The sequence below is a fragment of the Coffea arabica genome, chromosome 6c, assembly GCF_036785885.1.
Source record: "Coffea arabica cultivar ET-39 chromosome 6c, Coffea Arabica ET-39 HiFi, whole genome shotgun sequence".
Lineage (NCBI taxonomy): Eukaryota > Viridiplantae > Streptophyta > Magnoliopsida > Gentianales > Rubiaceae > Coffea > Coffea arabica.
In genome coordinates this window covers 15,545,283-15,572,006 of record NC_092320.1, presented here as the reverse complement: position 1 = coordinate 15,572,006, position 26,724 = coordinate 15,545,283, and the positions used below count along the sequence as shown (strand labels likewise).

Below are 26,724 nucleotides of genomic sequence, written 5' to 3'. Positions count from 1 at the left end.
ATTCTCAGGGGGTTTGGGGGGTCTTTACTTCTTAACAGCGGAGCACCCTGTGGGGTTTTCTATCCCACATCGGAAATGGGGGGGTTGGGTTTAGTGTATATAAGTCCCCTGAACGCCTTTAAAAGTTGCCGGCTTTTGAAGATTGTTCAGGAATTCATGGTTTATTTACGCAAAAGTCTGAGTTTCTCTCAGCTTTGGAAAAAGAATGTGCACAGACAAACAACCAGTCTTTGGATTGGTGGCACTATTAAGCCATTAAGGCTTGGTGGAATGGGATGCCACGGTATATGGCTCTTCAAAAAAATTCATACAGCGTCTAATGCATTCATTTAATTTGATAGTGGTTCAATTTTCATCGGCCTCTCCATAGGCCTAGTTAAATTTCCCTAAAATAGGTTAGAGTAGAAGTAAGAGCAGGTGCAAAATAAACTATTTTTAAAAAAAAAAGAATGTGCACATACAATATTATACTCCTCATGGAATGCAGAATGAATATAGAAGTAAATCTCTCTGCTCGTCATTCAATCAAAACAGTTTTTCTATTTTACTTTTTCTTGAATTTTTTTAGCGAAACATGTGCTATCTGGGTAGATTGACCCAAAACCGTCAAGGCTTATTCTTTAACTCTAAATCAGTGTTCTGCTGCAATAATTCGTTGATCCCAAAACCGATGCAATCACTATCAGATGTTAAAGATACACAAGCATAGGATCCATCATACCAAGCTGGCAATGCAGAACAAAAAGGGTAGCTGCCACGCGGCTATGACTTACTGCTGTGAATTGGACGGGCCAGTCAAAAATGGATTTTAGCTTTCTTTGGCATACTTTATCTTCTAATAATCATTACGGAACTTTGCTGCTTTGGATCTTGATTAAGTAAAGCCTGTCAAGATGCAAAAATCAAAACCAATCCTAGCTAATGATCACTTATTTACTGGAAAAAAAAAATGAAATGCTTAACATGTCATGCGTGACATCATGTTATGATAGTTAATAGGGATAATTTCAGAAAGGTTGCTGACAATTGCATCCACCTCTCCTGGGATTTAAAAAATTACGAACCTCCCCAAAAAGTAAGTCTTGGTAACAATTGATGATGTAAGGAAAAAAATCAATGAATATCCAATATTATCCCTCTTTCACATGTAAAACAAATTATATACGAAAAAGTCAACTATCCAATATCATTTTGAAACTAGTTTTTTGTAGGAAAATTTAAGTCATATTTTGAAAGCATTCCTTTTTGGTACTTTGGACTTCTTGATTCGTTAAGTAATTTTTGAAGATACTTGTATTTTAACAAATGTCTTCCTAATTGATTGATTGAGTTTTTGTAAATTGATTAATAATTCTAGCCAAAAAAATTGAGAATAAAGTATGATGATTAGATGACATTACAGTTTTAGTTTAAAGAAGTATTACTAAAAAAATATATTTTTCTCCTTTAAACTCATTTTCATTTAAAATTTGTAAAGTTTGTGAAGGTTATCATAGTCTTTTGTGAAGGTTATCCTCAAGAAAATATCATAAGATGAAATTGTTTTCCTTTCTTTTATTTCTTTTTCTCTTTCTTCTCTCTTTCATCCTTCCTAATAGAAAATTTCATTTCAACGAAAATTTTTGTTTTGAGTTTGTAATTGAATATTTCTGGGTGAAGGTTTAAAAGGCATCAAAAACTAATTTTGATTTTTTGTATGATGCCACATGTCACAAATTTCAATTGATGATTATTAATCAGGTCACAATTTCATCTTAAGATATTTTCTTGGGAATAAAATGAGAAACTAGAAAGGAAAGAGAAAAATCCAAAATTAAAAGAATTGAAAGGCTTAAAAAATTATATTTTAGGAAAGTGATTTGAATATTTTTTAAATCATTTAAGGAGAAGATAGATCTCTGCAATTCCTCTTTTTTAATTTCAATCATTAAGGTGAAGATTTTTGTAGGAAAGAGAAAGAATTAAATAAAGAAGAAAGAGAAAAAGAAATAAAAGAAAGGAAAACAAGGTAAATAAAAAGTCAAAATAATGCAAGGGCAATTTTGTCCTATAGGGGGTTAAGTGAGCAAAATTAAAGGTTAGGGGGTAAACTAAGAAATGGGGCATACTTTAAGGGGATTAAATGTGATTAACCCTAAATTTAATACATTTATGTTCTTTGAAACAAATTTGTTTACATTCTTTTGAGTATCATTAGTTAATGATGGGGTTAAATTTTCCAACTTGGAATTGAACATAACTTAAGAACAACTACAAGAGGTGGTTCGAGGGTTTGAGAGTTATGCTATTAAGAACATAATAATTAAAAGTAACATACATTTAACTTATTGAAGGGCAATATGGAAATGTAAAACTAAGATCAAAATGTACTTTCAACACTGATGGTATATATACTATCACGGTTGGATATACGACACATATGCAAAATTTGAATTTCAAATTCAACTTATGTGTCATGCATCTAATGATAAAAGTGTATATACTGTCAGTGTATAAAAAATTAATCGTTCTTATAATGCCAAGACTCATCACACTTTTAATATAGTTATTATAGATATAGATAGATTATAAATTATAGATAGATATAAATAGATTATAGATATGGTCCAAGGAATAAGGACACAGAATGACGGGCAAAAAGAAAATTGGTAAATATGCCATAAGTTTGTAATATTATTGCCCACCCATAAATTGTTCATACTTTAGCATGGAGAATTTACACTCTTCGCGGACAAATTAAAAACATCGGGCTCATCAAAGGACTCACATCATTACGGTGATGCATAATGATATAAAAAAACTCATGGTAATTTAAGAAAACTAATTATACTCTATATGTCACCTGATCTATAAGGTTGGAGATGGAGTCCATCTAAATTTCCGCCCTACTCTTTTATGTTTAAAATCCGAACTAAAGAATGGATAATAAGCAAGTTGCCTCCAATCATTGGAGAGTCCACTAATGTCACTTATGATTTAACTCCACAATTGAAATTATATAGTACTTCACAAGATTAGGTGAATAAAATCTGCGCTTCTTCAATCTGCAGCAAGGCTTTCCTGTCATTTGAGTTGCACTTGGCACAAGGACCAAGCACCCGATGCTGGGGTGGACAAAATACACAATTGGCCTCCACGGGAAGCTCTGCGTTTCTTCACAGATCAAAGCAGCATTTATTGATCGCTACCACTTCGTCTCATGGGCTCCAGATGTAGACTGCTGTGAATGGTATGGTTTGGAATGCGACCCTAATTCTGGGCGTGTGATTACTCTTTCCGTCTTGGCAGGCAACCTTTCTGGCCATATCCCACCTGCAATCGGAGACCTCACAGATCTCCAAATATTGATATTTCATAAACTTAGTAATGTTACAGGCCAAATCCCGTCAGCCATTTCCAAGCTTGTCCACCTCAAACGGTTGATACTTAGCAACACTAATCTCTCCGGGCCTGTTCCTTCATTCCTAGGCCAGCTCAAGAACCTCACTTTCTTGGACTTGTCATTCAACAACTTGGCTGGTTCCATCCCTCCTTCGCTTTTTGAGCTCCCGAACCTCGGAGGCCTTCGACTGGATCGCAATAAGCTCACCGGAAGTATCCCTGATTCCTTTGGAAATTTTGTTGGAACTGCTCCTGATCTGTATCTGTCTCACAACATGCTAAGCGGCCCTCTTCCAAAGTCTATAGGCAACGTGAATTTCACGCTAGAGATTGACTTTTCACGCAACAACCTTCAAGGTGACGCATCATTATTGTTTGGCAAGAACAAGTAAGTACATTTTGTTGATTTGTCGAGGAATTTGTTTGAGTTTGATCTCTCCAAGGTGGAATTTCCAGACAGCTTGACGAATTTGGACTTGAACCATAACAAGATCTTTGGTAGTCTCCCAAATGGATTGACAGAACTGACCTTGCAGTTTTTCAATGTGAGTTATAACAGCCTTTGTGGTCAGATTCCGCAGGGTGGGAAGCTGCAGAGCTTTGACAGTTATACTTATTTCCACAACAGATGCCTGTGTGGTGCTCCTCTTCCAGACTGCAAGTGAGGATCAGGGATATCAAATTTCAGTGACATCAAACATCTAGTCTATCTTTGCATTGCACCCTGTAATAAGATGTGTTTAGAGTTTTTACTTCTTAGAATTTGGGTTTGAATAGGAATAGATACATGTACGAATATAAGCAGAAGATTGAAGTAATAATTTGTCTTGTCCCGAATTTAGATATTGGTCCTTTTCCTCCTTTTCTTTTCCTCCTTTTCTTTTGTTAGTAAACTAAATTGACCTCCTTGCGGTCGTTTTGCCTCAACTACATGCATATATCCCTCTGATGCTGCAACAAGCTACTATCCGTATTGAGAAAAACAAAATGACGAATTCATCATTTATTTCCCGATGATGACCTATAACAGAAACGCAGCAAACTTTGAAGAAAGGAAAAAAGAAATAGTTGAACAAGGAAAAAACCAGTAAAATGGTAGGACAAGATAAAATCTAAGTGCAGTATTGCAATTGAAACTGGAGGCTATCAACCATAACACCAACTGTTCTTTTTTTTTTTTTTTGGCCCCCTTTATTCATTTTTATCCTTTTTAAAGAAAAGCAACATACTTGTTGCAGCTACCGACATTCCATCACTTATATGAAACAAGATAAACTTATTCATAAGATCAATTGTATATCCTCATTAAATTATCCATCATTACTATGAAGTTGCAGATCACCAGAGTCCAGCAATTTGAGCCCAGCTGTAGCAAGCGGTCCTTCTAGAGTGTTTGGTATCATTTGTGCGTTTGCACTTTACGGGAAATAGTTGAGTAGAATACACCAGAGGATGATGTATATTTAGTACCTTCATATACTCCAGTTGCCATAACAAGTACTGATACCAAGTTGCTCTACAACAGTTGCCAAAAGATTTGAGTTCTACAGAATAGCAATACCTTGTAATGGGATTTATTGATATCAATTTGAGTTAATAAGATCAAGAAATTTTTGCGTACAATAAAAGAAGAAGTTTTGACTCGAGACCAAAAGCTATATTTGTCTTGTTTCCCTTCTCCTCTGATTTGTCTTTTCTTTTTTCCCTTTGTTTTGTCTTGTTCTTCATTTCTTACGCTTGAATTATGCACTAATTTTTCTTCGTTAATACTTTTATTTTTTAATTTAATTGGTGCAAAATTCTACGAAATCTTGGACCCATGGTGGCCCTGTTAAATTTCAAGGAATAACTATCTGCACATTTTAACTTTTCAGCAAGGAGAAGGCAAGAATTTACCCAAAGTCTGTAATCCACTAAACAACAACATAAACCGTTGGTAGTTAGAAGCGATTTAGAAGTTCGGAATGGGGAAAACTTTTCAATTGCCATGATGTCAAAATGGGTGATTTGGGCGGGTTTGGATTGGGTAAAATGGGTAATGGGTATAAGTGAGTCAACCTATTTATACCTATTTAATTAGATGGGTATAAATGGGTAACTCAAAAAATGAATTGGGTAACCCAATTACCCATTTATAACCCATTTATTTTAACTTTTTATAAATTCATTTTTGCAAATTAAGTTATCAATTTATACCATCCTTTACACCCATCATTAGTTTTAAATATTTATTTATAATGCCCAACAAACCTAATTACCAAATTTTTTCCCATATATACTCTATGTCACAAAATTACATACTATTTAATAATTAAACAATAAGAATATAAAATTTTGAACTAAGTACTATAAAAGTTAACATAAAAACTTAATTCAAAAATTTTGAACCTCTAGCATTTTTTCGTGTGTAAATTTAAAATTTCATTTTGGAAAAATAAGAAAAGTGGCTAAAACTTGTCATAAATTGGTAATGGTAAAAAATGAGCAAGTTAATGGGTGGGGGAAGAGAAAAGGTTTGGGGGAAGACAATTCTAAATGAGTTAATTGGGTTTGATGGGTATTATTAGGTAACTCATTTATACCCATATGTAAAAATTTAACATACTCATATCCATCTATTCATGGGCGGATATTGGTAAACTTAATTAAATGGGTTTGTTTGACGGCTGTAGGGAAAAGTAATAATTTCTTTCAATTGATAATGAACCATAAGAACATCATGGCAATCGTCCACATGTTATATATGCAAAATGATATCGGCTCTTTTAAGCGGGATATAACTAAAAGAGAAAAGGATAAGGTAATCAAAATTTAGACTAAAATGATGAATTATTTTGCAATTTTTTGAATTAAAACGAAAAAAACAATCACAAAAAGTTAAGCCAGTTCGGTCATCAAATTTATTATATATAGCATTGCGATCAGCCAAGTTTTCTCAAAACGTCACAAGTACAGAAGGATCTTTATAGGTAAAAGTGTATTGTTAACCCTGTCTTTTACCTATGCTTGTGCTTGTGCAAAAAAAAAAAAAAAAAAAAAATACTTCTCGCACTCTTGAATTAAAAATTGACCATTACTTTCCGAACTAAAATTGACCATTAATTGTACAGAAAATAATACTAAGAAGATTTTTATTTTAATTTAGGATTAAATGCACTTTGTACCCCTCAACTATCTGCAAATTGAACTTTGCTCCCTAAACTTTTAATTTCCCCAATTACCTACCTTCTACTTCGGTTCTTGTTCGGTAGATTATTTTTCTGTGCCTTAATTATGTGAGATTTGGGCCCTATCCTGATAAAAATGGCATTTTAATTTAAAAGAAGAGGAAGGGTTGTAATGATCTTTTTACTAATTAGTGGTCGGAAGAATTCTGTTTTGGATTATTGTAGTGCATTGCTGAAAATCAAAAGTTAAATGTAGTTAGTTGCTAGAATTAAAAATTTTGAGGTGCAAAGTCGGATGCTTGAGTAGTCAAGGGTGCAAATTACAATTAAACCCTTTAATTTATAAAACTAAGAAATTAATTACGATTCATATAAAAAATTAAGTACTTAAACTAAGAAGTTAATTATGATTCACATGAAAAAACTATATAATTAACAGTAACATTCAAAATAAAAAATAAAACGTATTCAATTAATGTAGCTTTAAATTTCTCAAAACTTAAGCCATACCCAAAAAAATTAATAATAATAATAATAATGAGGCATTACAACTCTAGTGTGTCATGGGTAGTGCGTAGTCTTATGAACAAGAACAACATGACACCAAATGCATACCGCATGCATCAAGTGTCCACGATAACATACTTAAAGAATTTAATTTAGTGCTTTATCAGCAATATTATGAAATTTAATTAAAAAAAAGGAGGAATTCAGATATTACCACGTACATAGTCTAAAATCCAATATTTGATGAGGCTTCAAGCATCTAGGTCTACCCTTGTTTCTTATGCTTATGACATACTAAAAATAAAAATTTCATATCTAAAAAGAAGGTAATAGACTTGATAGTGACAATGTTACAAGAGAAAGCCCACTCGACCTCTATGGAGACAAGTTCACGAAACAAGAGCTGAAAAAAGGGAAAAAAAACTTTGAATATAAGTCGCTAATTAACCTATCTTTAACCTATCAACGTTAATGGCCTGCTACGAATTTTGTTACAAGCAGTGGACAAGTTTTTACAGCTATCAGTCGAGTAGTTCAAATGGTGGTTGTTTCCTGCCGTAAAGCTCTCGAACTCCAGAGAACTGGCAATTGTTGATTGAATGGGGGTTGTCCATGGAATGTCTGATGCAATAGTTGCAGTAGTAGTTACAGATAGTTAAACCAGTGTATATGTTGATCACTTGAGTTTCTCAAATGTAATAGGAGTTTTCTCTCAGATAGACGTAGGCCTCTCTATCTTTATAAGAAAAAGAGAGAGAATGATAACAAATGATTAGTATCATATGGCCACAAACTTGGTTTACAACGTTTTCAGAACCTTAAATTACCCAAAGTTGGTGATAAGTTTGTTGTTCCAAGTCCTATACAAATTGCATTTAGAGATTTTTTTTTTCTTTTTTGGGGTCCGTGGCACCATCTATAGCTGTGCCTAGAAGATCGTCAAATAGAGTTCATTGCCTACAAAGAGTTGATATTCATTTCCAAGTTAGATTTAGACCGAAAAGTTATATGTGCTCCAAAGATATGGGACTAGTACGGTTGGTTTATATGTTTGGAGCTCAATAACACGTGGGCAGAAATTGACTGTTAAAGAATGGAAGCTCCATTAATTCAGGGGTTCATTATTACAAAACAATGAAGCACACACAAGTAATAAATTATAGGATGCAGAAATTCAAACTGGAATACATTAATTAACTATGACAATTTGTTTCATGAAGTTTTTGCAAGGTTGCTGATTTAGAACTTTGATTGGATTGTCTCCACAATATTTCTGTCGACTTGGAATGCCTTGGCGAGAACATCACTACTGATGCGCGGATTGGATCCAAAGACATTGGCTGCAACGGATATGACACCCGGATTTTGGCTGTTTAGACCAGCTATGGCAACAGCATTTGTGTATCCCACGTTTCTCTGGAAATGGATGAGTCCTGCCGGAAAGACGAAAACGTCACCCTTTTGGAGGACCTTGGTGAACAGGCGATTCTCTGGAGCGGAAGTGACGAATCCAACATGGAGAGAACCTTCAAGAACAGTGAGGATTTCAGTGGCTCTGGGATGGGTGTGAGGAGGGTTGATTCCCCAGGGCGCATAGTCAATGCGCGCCATTGAGATGCCAAGTGTGTTGAGTCCCGGAAGTTGAGCTGCAAATACTGGGGTGACCCTGGAGCCAGACGGGTTCAAGGTGTTGCCGGGTTTTTGCAATCCACTGAAGAAGAAATCTTCCGCTGTTACTTTCTTGGGATCTTTGCATACCACACCATTCACTCTAACTGAAAAAAGTTGCCATTAAAATCAGTAAGGAGTTAGCCCGGTAACACCAGGGGAGGGAAGGAAAAACAGCAAGTTAAAACTGGAAATTAGTTAAACATTTTTCTTTATTTGCTCTTTGGAATCGTTAATGTGATAACGAAAGCATTAGCACATGAAGAGCTGGCCAGAGCCAGTGAATATGAAAAAGTTAATATGCATTACCTGCGCCGCCAGCATCAGCTACACAGAAATCTTGCAAAGGTTGAGGATCAAATGCAAAGGAAACGTAACAGAAACAAAGAGCAAGAAGAGTTGAGAAAACAATTGAAGTTGCCATTTGGGCGGACGGGGGAAGCAAAAAGAATACAAAGGTTGATCAATAATGGATTAGCTTTTGGGTGTTGGACGCGTTTCTCCTACTCAAGCTATATATAGATAGAGAGGAAGTTGATGTTCAAGCAATATCCCTAGACATTTTTTTTTTCTTTCATTTAAATGGCCGTCCAATCAACATTCTGGAGGAATGAGTCATAGATATGGTTAGTTAATGGAATAAAGTTTTCATGCTTTTTTATACTAATTCCTGCACAAATCCATAATAGTGCGAGCCGGCTTCCGCGTGGTGGAACTAGTTTGCATTGATAGAGTTTTTATTAATTTTTTGCCCTGCCAACATATAGTCATAATCTTTCAAATATTAAAGTCTCCCAAGAAGTTTCCGGCTGAGCTGCCACACGTAGAATTAGGAGGATAACTATGTACAAAACTAAATGGCTTATTCAGAAACATCCATGAATTTTGCAGCAATGGAATCGGCTATTTCTAAGAGAATGAGCAAGGATCGGCAGAAAACAAATAACTCGAAAGGAAAAAAGGAAAATGTAAAAAGGGACGAGGAAAATTCATGAATAAGGTCTCTTGTACAATTTCTTGGATTCTGTAGTTTAGAGATCCATAATGGTTATTTCAAAAATGTTTTTACAAACTAGAAACGTCTATCTATCTATTATGTGATATTATATGTAAATTATTCTGCTTTCTAATTCGAACAAAATTTGAGAATTAATGAGGTTGAAATTGGGAAAGTGAGGAACTACTTGTCAAGTTTCTTCTGGTGAATATATGTGAGATTAAGCCAGAGGTGCTAAAAAATAAAGAGGGGGTCTATTACAAGAGCGGAGAAAATACATAAGAACTTATTCGAAAAAAGACTGAAAGGTAGGGTTTATAAATTGACTTTAAGATAGAAGCGCATTTATAGTTGAAGGATCTAAAGTAATATTTACCCAACATTCAATATTGCACAAATTACACTTTATCTTCCTGTGATTTAGTGTTTTTGTACGTAATCCCCCTATGATTTCAAAAACTATACATAACCCCCTCGTAATTTGGATTCAAGTGTCAAAGTAACGGAAATTACAATCCATAATGGAGTCACATAAAATGTCAAAAATACCCCTATGTAAAGTTAAAAATTATTTATTAATCACAGGGAGATTATGTGTATATTTTAAAAATCATAAGGGGGTTATATGGTAAAACATTAAATCATAAGGGAGTTATATGGTAAAATATAAAATCATACGGAATTAGTATGTCATGTATATTTTGTTTATATATTTTAATCATTTCAGCCATTTTAATTTTTAAACAAGGGTAATTTTGACATTTTAAAAGCCTCGATTACGAATGATCATTTCCATCACTTTGACATTTTAATCCAAACCGTGAGCGGGTTATGTATAGCTTTTAAAACCATATGGAGGTTATGTGCAAAAAAACACTAAACCATAGGGGGATAAAATGTAATTTGCCCTTTAATATTTTGCATAAATAGATAGACACATACATGTTTATGCTTTGTGGCTACATTTTAATAATCATTACAAGAACATATATATGCAAGATGCCTAATTCATGAGTTTCCCTATTCCATTTACGTTTTCGAATTTTGCCGTTGGAGTTATTTTATTTTTAGCCGATCCTCGCTCTTTCTCGTAGAAATCATGAATTCGAACGCAGCAATTTGCTTGGATGATTCTGAATAAGCCAAATAGTTAGATTACCTTCTAATCTTCAAATCTGTTGATGACTATATCATGGCTGGATAGAAAAAAGAGATTAAAATTTTGATTAATTTAAAAAAATTACTCCACGCGGAAGCCGGCTTACACTAATGTGGACGATTTAATATCAGAATGTATGAGAATTTTATTCGGTGGATTAACCACATCTATGACTATTTCATGTATATGTTATTGGACGGCCATTTACATAAAATGCAGACAAACATGTCTACGGATCACTAAAATATTGCAACAATGTGAAGTGCTTCTAGCTCTGACCCCTATATATAGCTTGAGTAGCAGAAACACGTCCAACACCCAAAAACTGATCCATTATTGATCAACGTTTCTATTCTTTTTGCTTCCCCCGTCAGCCCAAATGGCAACTTCAATTGTTTTCTCAACTCTTCTTGCTTTTTGTTTCTGTTACGTTTCCCTTGCATTTGATCCTCAACCTTTGCAAGATTTCTGTGTAGCTGACGTTGGCGGCGCAGGTAATGCATATCAACCTTTTCATATTCACTGGCTCTGGCCAGCTCTTCATGTGCTAATGCTTTCATTATCACATCAATGACACCAAAGAACAAATAAAGAAAAAAGTTCAACTGATTTGCAGTTTTAAATTGCTTATTTTACTTCCCTCCCCTGGTGTCACGGGGCTAACTCCTTCCTGATTTTAATGGCAACTTTCAGTTAGAGTGAATGGCGTGGTATGCAAAGATCCCAAGAAAGTAACAGCGGAAGATTTCTTCTTCAGTGGATTGCAGGAACCCGGCAACACCTCGAACCCGTCTGGCTCCTGGGTCACCCCAGTGTTTGCAGCTCAACTTCCGGGACTCAACACACTTGGCATCTCAATGGCGCGCATTGACTATGCTCCCTGGGGAATCAACCCTCCTCACACCCATCCCAGAGCCACTGAAATCCTCACTGTTCTTGAAGGTTCTCTCCATGTTGGATTCGTCACTTCCGCTCCTGAGAATCGCCTGTTCACCAAGGTCCTTCAAAAGGGTGATGTTTTTGTCTTTCCGGCAGGACTCATCCATTTCCAGAGAAACGTGGGATATACAAATGCTGTTGCCATAGCTGCTCTAAACAGTCAAAATCCGGGTGTCATATCGGTTGCAGCCAATGTCTTTGGATCTAATCCACCCATCAGTAGTGATGCTCTCGCCAAGGCATTCCAAGTCGACAGGAATATTGTGGAGACAATTCAATCAAAGTTCTAAATCAGCAACCTTGCAAAAACTTCATGAAACAAATTGTCATAGTTAATTCGGGAATGCTACTTTGAATTATTGGATCGCATAGTTTATTTAGGCTCCGTTTGATAACATTGAATCTGAATTCTGAATTCTGAATTCTGAATACTGAAATAATTAATTTGCTGAATTTTAAGCACTGAAGAGAGATATATGAATGTCTGAATCTTAATACTGAATCTATTTATACTGTTTGATAAATATTCATAACTTAATGCTTAATAAGCTAAATTGTACAATTTTGTCCTTCTATCTTTTAATCCAAAAAGGAAATAGAATCTATGATTTAATTAACTTAAAATTGTTAGGTATGAAAATGACAATGATTGTGAAGAGTAATGCATACAATGATAATATTTCTTTGTGTGGAAAAAGGGTATGGTTTCATCGTTTTGAGAATGGGAAAACGAGCTTTTAATACTCCAAAAACACGTTCAATTACATTTCTGAATCTTGCATGTACATGGTTAAAGCGTTCTTCTTTTGATCTTGGACGAGAAGCATTTCGAAAATCAGACAACCAATATCTAATATGTCGATATGGTGTCATAAAGCCACGTGTGTGTGGATAAGCTGCATCACATAAATAATATTTATCTGCACAAAAAAAATCAAAATATAAATGTTTGTGGATGAAAATTACTGCAAAAAAATACTATTATTAAAAAAAATTTTGAATAGAGAATATCAGGTTGTTTTGTTTAATTAGATAAGGATTTTGAATAGGAAATATTAGGTTGTTTAATTAAATAAGGATTTTGAATATAATTAACAAACAGGGATATATTTGGTAGATAAGATAAAGTAGTTGAAGTAAATCTCTTGATTCTTATCAAATTAAGCATTCAGTTACGATTCTTGTGCTGAAAAAAATACATACAAATTCAGCACCACTTAATAAGTTCAGCAGGTAAATTTTTATTTATCAAACACCCACAACATCTGAATGTCTGAATGAATTCAGTTTCAGCACTTTTTTATGTTATCAAACAGGCACTTAGTTGTTTGCTTCATTATTTTGTAATAAGTTACCCTTGAATTGGAGGTTTCATTCTTTGGTAATTATTATTAAAGGCCGTTTGCTTTATACATTTAACTCATGTGCTTTTTTCATGATTATGTTATCACAAAATGAATTTTTTTTTTATCAAACTCTGACTATATTAATTGTTTGCATAGATGTTATTTAGACCATTGTTATTTTTGTCATCTTATGTGAGTTAAATTTTTTAGTATTTTGTTCAACTTTTATTCAATATGAATTATAATGTAGTTCTTCTTAATTTGAATACATGTACAATCTTTGAATATCAATTAAATACATTTTTGGACGTGTTAATTTAGTTAATTAAGGGTTTAAATGAATTAAAACATTTGTTTTGATTGGCCATTCGTTCTCGTCAATTGAAATTTGGTTTGCAATTATAGTTGCATTTTTGTTTTTCTTAGGTTTTTCCAAATTCTAATATATGATTTAGGAATATATATGCTGTTGACTATAATCAAAACATTTCAGCATTATTTAAGAATTAACTACAAAAGGAAGTTGGAGGGTTAATTAAGAGTTGTGCTTTAGTGAATAGTAATCAAAAGTACCATATAATTAATTTAGGGAGATGATATATTGATATTTACATTCTGAAAAACTCCTAAAAAGCTCCAACCTTTGTTTTCCTTAATTGAACTAACTAAAATACCCAAAATCCATAGCTGAGCTTATGAAAATGCACATCTTGTTCCCTTTTGACGATTGATCATGTCGCCATGGCTTTGTTTGCAAAGGGATGCGGGGTCAGTGGTAAGCCAAAAGAAAGAAAATGATGGTTAGTAAATAGGCATTTTTTGCAACCTTAAATATCATTTATGAACATTTTGATTCAATTCAATGAATATTAAGAAAAATTAGCCTTAGTTTTCTTACAGCTAGTATATCATCCGCCTCAATTTATTAAAAAGACAATACGGAATACTTTATAATACCAAGACTAATTGTACTTTTGATTAGTATCGGTAGATAGATATAGATAGATTTAAATCTTTTGATATTACGAAATTGTTAAAAAAAAAAGTATAACAATTTTTCTCCCAAAAAAAAAAAGAAAATGATATTTACACACCTCTATGTAATATCTACAAACCCTTATGACCTTAATTTCAGTGCATTCTAGGTCAATTTAAAATAGTGAGAGTGTGTGGATCTCAAATAGGATGTGTCAGTACTAATTTCCTTTTAATGTGAAAATTGTTTTGCTAACTACGATACTTCCTTCTTTGCTGAAATAAATTTCTTTTTTTTATCCTACCGTTTTCCGTGTACCAAATGACGGATGCGTGTCAGGAACTTAAGAGTGAATTTGTCGTTTCATACAATAAGGCGTGCGTTTCAGTTATTAAGCAAAATAAAAGCTATGATCTGAAACGGTGTCGTTGGAATAACTGGGTAGTTAGTTAGAATTGGTTATTCTGTTAGCTCACGATTGAGTGGTTCCCTACTGTTAGCTTCTAGTATAAATAGCAAGTGTAAACAGAAAGAAAGTACCAGACTGAATACAATTGTTTACTACTTTCTCTCTCTTATTTTGTCCCATTCACTTTTCCTATCATTTCTTCTTCCACTTTCATAAATCTTCCTCCGCCGCCCACTCTTCTTCTCTGTATCTTATGATCTCTAACCCCGGAGCCTGACATTTGGTATCAAGAGCAGGCGAACCTCGGCTGCAATTACTTCGGCAATGGCGGAGAACACCCGGTACCACGCATTGGAAGAGCAGATCAAGAAGCAAGACACTTGCTTGCAGGAAATGATGGAAGCGATGACCGGAATGCAGGTCTCGTGTCAACAGAAGTTTCAGGAGGAATTAGAGCAAAAGAGCTCGCGGTTGGAAGAATTGGTGGGGAACCTGGACCAGAGGTTTAGTTCGATTGAGCAGAAGTTCAATAATTTGCTGAATGCGATGATGCGGGAAAAAGGCTGTTCATAGTCGGAATTGCGAACTTCAGAGCCTCTGCTGCCAACTCCTCCACCGCACATGAAGCTCGGAAATCAAAACGTATCCCACGCACTTCACCCGGAGTTCAAAAGTAAGCAATCCAACCCTACTTTACCGAAATTGGAGATGCCTATGTATGCTGCGGGTAACCCTAGGGAGTGGCTTAGAAAATGCCAGAAATATTTTTTGAACTACCAAATTCCTGATAGCCAGAGAGTAGAAATGGTTGAAATGTTTCCGGAGGGTAAAGCCGATAACTGGTTCCAGGGAGTGAAGCTAGAGCGACCTAACTTGTCCTGGACAGATTTTTGTGAATTGCTTTGCGCGAGATTTGCCAGTAAGGCCTCTCGAGATGTGGTAGAAGAATTCAACAAGCTACAACAAAAAGGAACCGTAGAGGAGTACGAGAAAAAATTTGAGGAGTTAAAAACTCTTATGTTACTTAGAAATCCTAAATTGGATGAGCCTTATTTTGTCTCCAGTTTCATCAGTGGCTTGAAAGAGAAAATCAAGCCAATGGTGAAAATGTTCAATCCGAGAAATTTATCTAAGGCCTTTGAGGTAGCGGAATTACAAGAATGTTCCCTGGAAGTGCAATCGAGACAATCTCGCAGTACTAATAAAACTGTTTTAGAATCCAGATTTGGGATGTATAAGGCTCCTCCTAGTGGTCAGAAATCATCCACTTCTTACCGTATGCCTTTCATTACCCCAAACACCAACAAGCAGGAGAATGTGGCTAGGGAATTTAATAAAATTTCTGCAGAAGAAGTACAATACAGGCGCAAACACGGCTTGTGCTATAGGTGTGGTGACAAATTTGGAGCAGGACATCGCTGTAAGCCAGGGAACTTGAACTGCATTGACCTGGAAGAAGGAAATGATACAGATTTTGAGGACGCTGAAGGTGAACAAAATGAAAGCACTGGGCGTGTAAGTGAATTGGCTAAGGTTTCCTTGAATGCCTTGAATGGAGCCATGGGCTGGAAATCTATCATATTGGTAGGTAACATGGGAGGGCTACCTATAAAGATATTAGTAGACACAGGGGCATCAAATAGTTTCATTCACTATGGTCTAGTCAAAGCATTATACTTACCGTATCAAGAGGTTACTCCTTTCACCGTAACCTTAGCAGATGGTACCGACATTACTAGTAGGGCAGCCTGTTCGAAGGTGAATTGGTTTATACAAGACTATCAATTTCAATTCGACCTGAAGGTCATGGATTTGGGAAGTTGGGACGTTATTTTGGGAGTGGACTGGATGTACCAATTCAGTCCCATCACATTCGATTTTCACCACCTTAGCATTGCTCTTAGTAGTAGTGGGAGTTTGCTGCATCTTCAGAGAGTAATCAACCAACCGGTGATGGAGCTGGTGCGAGGGAAGGACCTCCGACCGTTCATACAGGAAAAACAACGGAACTGTGCTGCTTTACAGTCCGAGACACAGGATGACCAACCAGGAGGTACCCCGGAGCAAGTAGAAAGGATATTGCAACAGTACTCGCATGTATTTGCTGTTCCACAAGGTCTACCTCCACACCGAGAGTTGGATCACCAAATCGTTCTCAAATCGGGAGCGGAACCATTCAAACTAAAGCCTTACCGGTACCCTCATGCACACAAAACCGAAATTGAGAAGCAAGAGGCTGAGATGCTTTCTAGTGGTATTGTGACTCACAGTAGTAGTCCCTTCGCGTCCCCTGTTTTGTTGGTCAAAAAAAAAGACAACTCGTGGAGGTTATGTGTGGATTACCGGAAGCTCAACGAGTTGACTGTAAAGGACAGATTTTCCATACCGAATATAGACGAACTTCTGAACGAGTTGCATGGGACGAAGTACATGACTAAGCTGGACCTTCGAGCAGGTTACCACCAAGTAAGAGTCAAGGCGATGGATACCCACAAAACAGCCTTCCAAACGTATCATGGCCACTTCGAGTTCTTGGTAATGCCGTTTGGGTTGACGAATGCCCCAGCGACATTCCAAGCACTGATGAATCGAATTTTTCAGCCTTATATGAGAAAATTTGTGCTGATATTTTTTGACGATATCTTGATCTATAGTCTCACTCTTGAGTCCCACATAGAACACTTGCAGATCGCCTTGGGAGTCCTGGCTGACAACCAGCTGGTTTGCAAGAGAACCAAGTGCTCATTTGCCCAAACATCCGTGGAGTATCTGGGGCATGTGATATCGGACAAGGGCGTGAGCATGGACAAGTCGAAGATTGAATGCATTCTCTCCTGGCCAGTGCCTAAGTCCGTGAAGGAACTGAGAGGGTTCTTGGGATTAACCGGCTATTACAGAAGATTCGTCAAAGATTATGGGGTAATTAGTAAACCATTGACCCTATTGTTGAAGAAGGATGGGTTTGCATGGGGTCCGAGAGCTCAGATAGCTTTTGAGGACTTGAAGAAAGCCATGACGACTGCTCCCGTATTAAGCATGCCCAACTTCGAGTTTCCATTCGTCATCGAGACTGATGCCTGTGGCGTGGGTATTGGTGCTGTTTTGATGCAGCAAGGGCATCCCATAGCGTTTCTGAGCAAGGCCTTAGCCACCCAAAATTTAGGAATGTCAGTGTACGAAACGGAGCTTTTTGCACTGGTAATGGCCGTCACGAAATGAAAGCATTACCTCGTCGGCCATCACTTTATCATCCGAACGGATCACCAAGCTCTCAAGCACTTACTTGAGCAGCGTCTTACACACCCATTGCAGCACAAATGGTTGACCAAGTTGTTGGGTTTAGATTACGAGATCCAATATAAGAAAGGGGTTGACAATAGGGTGGCGAATGCATTATCTAGGAGGAAGTTAGTGGACATCAGTGAGGATTGTTCAATTGGGCAGGGTACTCTGACTGCCATTTCTTCAGCACAACCTGCCTGGATGCAGGAGCTACTGGACAGCTATGTGGGGGATGCAGTAGCCCAAGAACTCATTCCTCAGCTGCTATTGGATCCTTCTTCCAATCCAGACTATCGACTAGATAAGGGTCTTCTAAAATTCAAAGGTAAGCTGTATGTGGGATCTTCTAAAGGAATCAGAGGTAAACTTATTGAGGCGTTGCACGCGTCTGCCGTCGGGGGACATTCCGGCCAAAAGGGGTGTCTACAACGAGTGCGGGCCTTGTTTCACTGGCCGGGAATCAAGAGTGACGTCGTACAATTTGTGAGATCATGCGACGTTTGCCAGCGGAGTAAGCACGAAAATGTCCCTTACCCCGAATTGCTACAGCCACTTCCAGTTCCTCAGCAGGCATGGTCGCAAATAACTATGGACTTTATTGAGCAATTACCCTTATCTTACGGGTTTGACACGATATTGGTGATAGTAGATCGTTTCACTAAATTCAGCCACTTCATGCGACTTTCTCACCCTTATTCAGCTCAACAGGTAGCTATGGTTTTTCTGGATAACGTATATAAACTTCATGGTTTATCGGAGATCATAGTTTCAGACCGGGATAGGGTGTTCCTCAGTAGCTTCTGGCAAGAAATGTTCAAGTTGCTAGGAACTAAACTGCAGTATAGCTCCTCTTATCACCCGCAGTCGGATGGGCAGAGTGAGAGAGTTAATCAATGCTTGGAGACTTACCTACGTTGTATATGCAGTGAACATCCAACGCAGTGGAGTAGGTGGTTGTCCACAGCTGAGTTCTGGTACAACACCAACTTCCACACCAGTCTCCAGCTGTCTCCCTTCGAAGCACTATACGGATACAAGCCTACTCACATCCCGTTGGGGCCCTTTCATGATAGTGTGGTACCTGCTGCAGCGGAAATGGTGCAAGAAAGAATACAGATTACATCTCGGATCAAGGAGAATTTGGCCAAGGCTCAGAACCGGATGAAGCAATATGCCGACAAGCACAGGACAGAACAGAATTTGCACATGGGGGAATGGGTTTTCCTCAAGTTACAGCTTTATAGGCAGCAAACGGTAGCTGTCAGAAGAAATCTAAAGCTGTCCCCCAAGTATTTTGGGCCTTTCCAGGTCATAGAAAAGGTGGGAACAGTAGCCTATAAGTTACAACTACCACCTGGAGCCAGAGTTCACCCGGTATTTCATGTTTCCCTTCTTAAGAAAAAGATAGGAGATACTCAGACCCTTGAGCCTGTTTTGCCCGAGCTGGATTCCTCTGACCAGTGCTTGCTCCAGCCAGAACGAGTGATGAAACGCAGGGTCACCATGAGGGGCTCTCGACCTGTCATACAACATCTGGTCAAATGGGATCATTTGCCAGATTCCGAGGCTTCCTGGGAGGATAAAAGTTACCTTGATAAAATGTTTCCTGATTTTAAAACTTGAGGACAAGCTTTCTTTATGGGAAGGAGATTGTCAGGAACTTAAGAGTGAATTTGTCGTTTCATACAATAAGGCGTGCGTTTCAGTTATTAAGCAAAATAAAAGCTATGATCTGAAACGGTGTCGTTGGAATAACTGGGTAGTTAGTTAGAATTGGTTATTCTGTTAGCTCACGATTGAGTGGTTCCCTACTGTTAGCTTCTAGTATAAATAGCAAGTGTAAACAGAAAGAAAGTACCAGACTGAATACAATTGTTTACTACTTTCTCTCTCTTATTTTGTCCCATTCACTTTTCCTATCATTTCTTCTTCCACTTTCATAAATCTTCCTCCGCCGCCCACTCTTCTTCTCTGTATCTTATGATCTCTAACCCCGGAGCCTGACATTTGGTATCAAGAGCAGGCGAACCTCGGCTGCAATTACTTCGGCAATGGCGGAGAACACCCGGTACCACGCATTGGAAGAGCAGATCAAGAAGCAAGACACTTGCTTGCAGGAAATGATGGAAGCGATGACCGGAATGCAGGTCTCGTGTCAACAGAAGTTTCAGGAGGAATTAGAGCAAAAGAGCTCGCGGTTGGAAGAATTGGTGGGGAACCTGGACCAGAGGTTTAGTTCGATTGAGCAGAAGTTCAATAATTTGCTGAATGCGATGATGCGGGAAAAAGGCTGTTCATAGTCGGAATTGCGAACTTCAGAGCCTCTGCTGCCAACTCCTCCACCGCACATGAAGCTCGGAAATCAAAACGTATCCCACGCACTTCACCCGGAGTTCAAAAGTAAGCAATCCAACCCTACTTTACCGAAATTGGAGATGCCTATGTATGCTGCGGGTAACCCTAGGGAGTGGCTTAGAAAATGCCAGAAATATTTTTTGAACTACCAAATTCCTGATAGCCAGAGAGTAGAAATGGTTGAAATGTTTCCGGAGGGTAAAGCCGATAACTGGTTCCAGGGAGTGAAGCTAGAGCGACCTAACTTGTCCTGGACAGATTTTTGTGAATTGCTTTGCGCGAGATTTGCCAGTAAGGCCTCTCGAGATGTGGTAGAAGAATTCAACAAGCTACAACAAAAAGGAACCGTAGAGGAGTACGAGAAAAAATTTGAGGAGTTAAAAACTCTTATGTTACTTAGAAATCCTAAATTGGATGAGCCTTATTTTGTCTCCAGTTTCATCAGTGGCTTGAAAGAGAAAATCAAGCCAATGGTGAAAATGTTCAATCCGAGAAATTTATCTAAGGCCTTTGAGGTAGCGGAATTACAAGAATGTTCCCTGGAAGTGCAATCGAGACAATCTCGCAGTACTAATAAAACTGTTTTAGAATCCAGATTTGGGATGTATAAGGCTCCTCCTAGTGGTCAGAAATCATCCACTTCTTACCGTATGCCTTTCATTACCCCAAACACCAACAAGCAGGAGAATGTGGCTAGGGAATTTAATAAAATTTCTGCAGAAGAAGTACAATACAGGCGCAAACACGGCTTGTGCTATAGGTGTGGTGACAAATTTGGAGCAGGACATCGCTGTAAGCCAGGGAACTTGAACTGCATTGACCTGGAAGAAGGAAATGATACAGATTTTGAGGACGCTGAAGGTGAACAAAATGAAAGCACTGGGCGTGTAAGTGAATTGGCTAAGGTTTCCTTGAATGCCTTGAATGGAGCCATGGGCTGGAAATCTATCATATTGGTAGGTAACATGGGAGGGCTACCTATAAAGATATTAGTAGACACAGGGGCATCAAATAGTTTCATTCACTATGGTCTAGTCAAAGCATTATACTTACCGTATCAAGAGGTTACTCCTTTCACCGTAACCTTAGCAGATGGTACCGACATTACTAGTAGGGCAGCCTGTTCGAAGGTGAATTGGTTTATACAAGACTATCAATTTCAATTCGACCTGAAGGTCATGGATTTGGGAAGTTGGGACGTTATTTTGGGAGTGGACTGGATGTACCAATTCAGTCCCATCACATTCGATTTTCACCACCTTAGCATTGCTCTTAGTAGTAGTGGGAGTTTGCTGCATCTTCAGAGAGTAATCAACCAACCGGTGATGGAGCTGGTGCGAGGGAAGGACCTCCGACCGTTCATACAGGAAAAACAACGGAACTGTGCTGCTTTACAGTCCGAGACACAGGATGACCAACCAGGAGGTACCCCGGAGCAAGTAGAAAGGATATTGCAACAGTACTCGCATGTATTTGCTGTTCCACAAGGTCTACCTCCACACCGAGAGTTGGATCACCAAATCGTTCTCAAATCGGGAGCGGAACCATTCAAACTAAAGCCTTACCGGTACCCTCATGCACACAAAACCGAAATTGAGAAGCAAGAGGCTGAGATGCTTTCTAGTGGTATTGTGACTCACAGTAGTAGTCCCTTCGCGTCCCCTGTTTTGTTGGTCAAAAAAAAAGACAACTCGTGGAGGTTATGTGTGGATTACCGGAAGCTCAACGAGTTGACTGTAAAGGACAGATTTTCCATACCGAATATAGACGAACTTCTGAACGAGTTGCATGGGACGAAGTACATGACTAAGCTGGACCTTCGAGCAGGTTACCACCAAGTAAGAGTCAAGGCGATGGATACCCACAAAACAGCCTTCCAAACGTATCATGGCCACTTCGAGTTCTTGGTAATGCCGTTTGGGTTGACGAATGCCCCAGCGACATTCCAAGCACTGATGAATCGAATTTTTCAGCCTTATATGAGAAAATTTGTGCTGATATTTTTTGACGATATCTTGATCTATAGTCTCACTCTTGAGTCCCACATAGAACACTTGCAGATCGCCTTGGGAGTCCTGGCTGACAACCAGCTGGTTTGCAAGAGAACCAAGTGCTCATTTGCCCAAACATCCGTGGAGTATCTGGGGCATGTGATATCGGACAAGGGCGTGAGCATGGACAAGTCGAAGATTGAATGCATTCTCTCCTGGCCAGTGCCTAAGTCCGTGAAGGAACTGAGAGGGTTCTTGGGATTAACCGGCTATTACAGAAGATTCGTCAAAGATTATGGGGTAATTAGTAAACCATTGACCCTATTGTTGAAGAAGGATGGGTTTGCATGGGGTCCGAGAGCTCAGATAGCTTTTGAGGACTTGAAGAAAGCCATGACGACTGCTCCCGTATTAAGCATGCCCAACTTCGAGTTTCCATTCGTCATCGAGACTGATGCCTGTGGCGTGGGTATTGGTGCTGTTTTGATGCAGCAAGGGCATCCCATAGCGTTTCTGAGCAAGGCCTTAGCCACCCAAAATTTAGGAATGTCAGTGTACGAAACGGAGCTTTTTGCACTGGTAATGGCCGTCACGAAATGAAAGCATTACCTCGTCGGCCATCACTTTATCATCCGAACGGATCACCAAGCTCTCAAGCACTTACTTGAGCAGCGTCTTACACACCCATTGCAGCACAAATGGTTGACCAAGTTGTTGGGTTTAGATTACGAGATCCAATATAAGAAAGGGGTTGACAATAGGGTGGCGAATGCATTATCTAGGAGGAAGTTAGTGGACATCAGTGAGGATTGTTCAATTGGGCAGGGTACTCTGACTGCCATTTCTTCAGCACAACCTGCCTGGATGCAGGAGCTACTGGACAGCTATGTGGGGGATGCAGTAGCCCAAGAACTCATTCCTCAGCTGCTATTGGATCCTTCTTCCAATCCAGACTATCGACTAGATAAGGGTCTTCTAAAATTCAAAGGTAAGCTGTATGTGGGATCTTCTAAAGGAATCAGAGGTAAACTTATTGAGGCGTTGCACGCGTCTGCCGTCGGGGGACATTCCGGCCAAAAGGGGTGTCTACAACGAGTGCGGGCCTTGTTTCACTGGCCGGGAATCAAGAGTGACGTCGTACAATTTGTGAGATCATGCGACGTTTGCCAGCGGAGTAAGCACGAAAATGTCCCTTACCCCGAATTGCTACAGCCACTTCCAGTTCCTCAGCAGGCATGGTCGCAAATAACTATGGACTTTATTGAGCAATTACCCTTATCTTACGGGTTTGACACGATATTGGTGATAGTAGATCGTTTCACTAAATTCAGCCACTTCATGCGACTTTCTCACCCTTATTCAGCTCAACAGGTAGCTATGGTTTTTCTGGATAACGTATATAAACTTCATGGTTTATCGGAGATCATAGTTTCAGACCGGGATAGGGTGTTCCTCAGTAGCTTCTGGCAAGAAATGTTCAAGTTGCTAGGAACTAAACTGCAGTATAGCTCCTCTTATCACCCGCAGTCGGATGGGCAGAGTGAGAGAGTTAATCAATGCTTGGAGACTTACCTACGTTGTATATGCAGTGAACATCCAACGCAGTGGAGTAGGTGGTTGTCCACAGCTGAGTTCTGGTACAACACCAACTTCCACACCAGTCTCCAGCTGTCTCCCTTCGAAGCACTATACGGATACAAGCCTACTCACATCCCGTTGGGGCCCTTTCATGATAGTGTGGTACCTGCTGCAGCGGAAATGGTGCAAGAAAGAATACAGATTACATCTCGGATCAAGGAGAATTTGGCCAAGGCTCAGAACCGGATGAAGCAATATGCCGACAAGCACAGGACAGAACAGAATTTGCACATGGGGGAATGGGTTTTCCTCAAGTTACAGCTTTATAGGCAGCAAACGGTAGCTGTCAGAAGAAATCTAAAGCTGTCCCCCAAGTATTTTGGGCCTTTCCAGGTCATAGAAAAGGTGGGAACAGTAGCCTATAAGTTACAACTACCACCTGGAGCCAGAGTTCACCCGGTATTTCATGTTTCCCTTCTTAAGAAAAAGATAGGAGATACTCAGACCCTTGAGCCTGTTTTGCCCGAGCTGGATTCCTCTGACCAGTGCTTGCTCCAGCCAGAACGAGTGATGAAACGCAGGGTCACCATGAGGGGCTCTCGACCTGTCATACAACATCTGGTCAAATGGGATCATTTGCCAGATTCCGAGGCTTCCTGGGAGGATAAAAGTTACCTTGATAAAATGTTTCCTGATTTTAAAACTTGAGGACAAGCTTTCTTTATGGGAAGGAGATTGTCAGGAACTTAAGAGTGAATTTGTCGTTTCATACAATAAGGCGTGCGTTTCAGTTATTAAGCAAAATAAAAGCTATGATCTGAAACGGTGTCGTTGGAATAACTGGGTAGTTAGTTAGAATTGGTTATTCTGTTAGCTCACGATTGAGTGGTTCCCTACTGTTAGCTTCTAGTATAAATAGCAAGTGTAAACAGAAAGAAAGTACCAGACTGAATACAATTGTTTACTACTTTCTCTCTCTTATTTTGTCCCATTCACTTTTCCTATCATTTCTTCTTCCACTTTCATAAATCTTCCTCCGCCGCCCACTCTTCTTCTCTGTATCTTATGATCTCTAACCCCGGAGCCTGACAATGCGCCCTTTTAATTATAGCGTGCGGCTCATATGCCACGAGGTTCCGTCTCTTTAACTAAGCAAATAGACGGGATGGTCTGACTAACTACTTTTAGGGTTTAATAGATCATTTAACAAAAAAAAAAAAGTGATACTAAATTCATATCCTTACAGCTTAAATTCGCACCTAATACAATTTAAATCTACGTTGTAAGGGTGTGGATTTAACCCATTCCCAAGGCATAAAAAATAGTACTTTTTTTATCTTATTGTTAATGTCATATTTTCACCTTTTCGATATTTCAAAATAAGAGTTACTCTCTAAAAATTGGGAATGGGGCAGGTACAATTGGCCTTAGGTGCAATTGATGCGATTGTTGTATTCCTTTGATAATTTGGTATATATTCACATAATTTATTGTATTTCATGATTTAATATACACTTACATAACTTTAATTTGTTATACGTCAGGAAATACAACAAAAATATGTGAATATAAACCAAATCATAAAAAATATATAATAACCATATGAACCGCAGGCTAATCGTACTTGCCACTATAGGTGGCAAATCAACTTACTTAACTAAATTTACCCATACCCGCCCATGAATAGATGGGTATGGGTATCTTAAATTTTTGTATATGGGTATAAATGGATTACCCAATAATACTCATTTAATAAATGGGTATTATTGGGTAACCCATCAAACCCAATTAACCCATTTAGAATTCTCTTCCCCCAAATCTCTTCTCTTCCCCCACCCATTTTTTCTCAAAATATACATTCTTCGACAAAAAAGTTAGATATTCAACTTCCAAACCCTCTCCTTGCCTGCTTTCCTTTGTATTTCAAAAAATAAAAATTAACTTTAATATAACTTTTGAACTAAATAAAGAAATAAATATATTTTGAAAATTCAAAAATTACTCATTATAAAATAGAAAAAGTACTTATTTAAGTATGCACCCAAATAATATGATTAAACTTTTAATAAATACTTTGAGCAAAAGCTGTACTAATCGAAGTGCTTTTTGATAAATCACAACAACCTCAAATGGGGCCTAAGATATTTTCGACCGGTATGCTAATGGGGATTGAACATGGCTGAAAGCTCGTCAAACTTTATAATCACTTAAGCTTATACTTTCAAAAAAGTTAGACACCAACTTTCAAACCCTCTCCTAGCCCGATTTCCTTTGTAACGCTTTTAGGCATAAACAAAAAAATGGACGAGACGGAGAGGGGCACTTCCCCCAAGTTTTACAATATGTGTTTTCCTCCCTAGAAAATTGAATTTTCAAAATTGTTCTTTATAAGTTTAAACTTTTGTATCCGCAAAAATTTGACCCCAAAAAAAATTTTATGTTGTACACTAAAGTTTAGATGTGTTACAGTTTGACTCCTCAAAATAAATTTCTTGATTTGATCTGTGTGTTGTGCTTTCAGGGTCTCCCTTGAATCCAAGAAGTAATAGTGCCAGCTTGTTAAGTGCAATGCATGACCTTAAATATGGGTTAGCTCTCTGCTGTACTTGACCATTTACGGCTTCTATAATGATCCCTATTATAATGTGGACTCAAATATGTTCACTTGCTTTATATATGACCACCCGTACTTACTAGCCTATGCTACAAGTGAATTGAAAACGCATCCCATATGGATTGAAAACATATCACATATTCATGTAGTTATCTGCAGGTCATAACTTGAGGCTTTAAAGATGCTGAAGCAAATTAAGGCTGGTACTAACTGGTTTTAGATGAGGTTTAAGGACTGGCCCCTATTATAGGGAATAGCATTGAAGGCGGCTAGTATATAGTACTCCATCTGTCCTATTTTGATAATTCTAATTTTTTTCATACAATTTAAGAAAAAGTAATAAACTTTGTTGAAA

The 26,724-nt window shown here is 38.1% G+C and overlaps 2 protein-coding genes and 1 pseudogene across 2 annotated transcripts; 2 read left to right on the top strand and 1 right to left on the bottom strand.

The window, feature by feature from the left end:
• Positions 1–3,080: 3,080 nt before the first annotated feature.
• LOC113692542 (polygalacturonase inhibitor-like) lies at positions 3,081–4,218 on the top strand (annotated as a pseudogene).
• A 3,916-nt stretch (positions 4,219–8,134) lies between these two features.
• On the bottom strand, positions 8,135–9,188 carry LOC113691876 (putative germin-like protein 2-1). The gene is made up of 2 exons (XM_027210198.2): positions 9,033–9,188; positions 8,135–8,830 (listed from the first exon to the last, which is right to left on the bottom strand). Exons 1-2 carry the CDS (start codon positions 9,145–9,147, stop codon positions 8,295–8,297), a joined length of 651 nt encoding a protein of 216 aa, XP_027065999.1. The 5' UTR covers positions 9,148–9,188; the 3' UTR covers positions 8,135–8,294.
• Positions 9,189–11,223: 2,035 nt separating this feature from the next.
• Positions 11,224–12,282, top strand: LOC140007998 (putative germin-like protein 2-1). The gene is made up of 2 exons (XM_072051640.1): positions 11,224–11,373; positions 11,573–12,282. Exons 1-2 carry the CDS (start codon positions 11,259–11,261, stop codon positions 12,106–12,108), a joined length of 651 nt encoding a protein of 216 aa, XP_071907741.1. The 5' UTR covers positions 11,224–11,258; the 3' UTR covers positions 12,109–12,282.
• Positions 12,283–26,724: the final 14,442 nt, after the last annotated feature.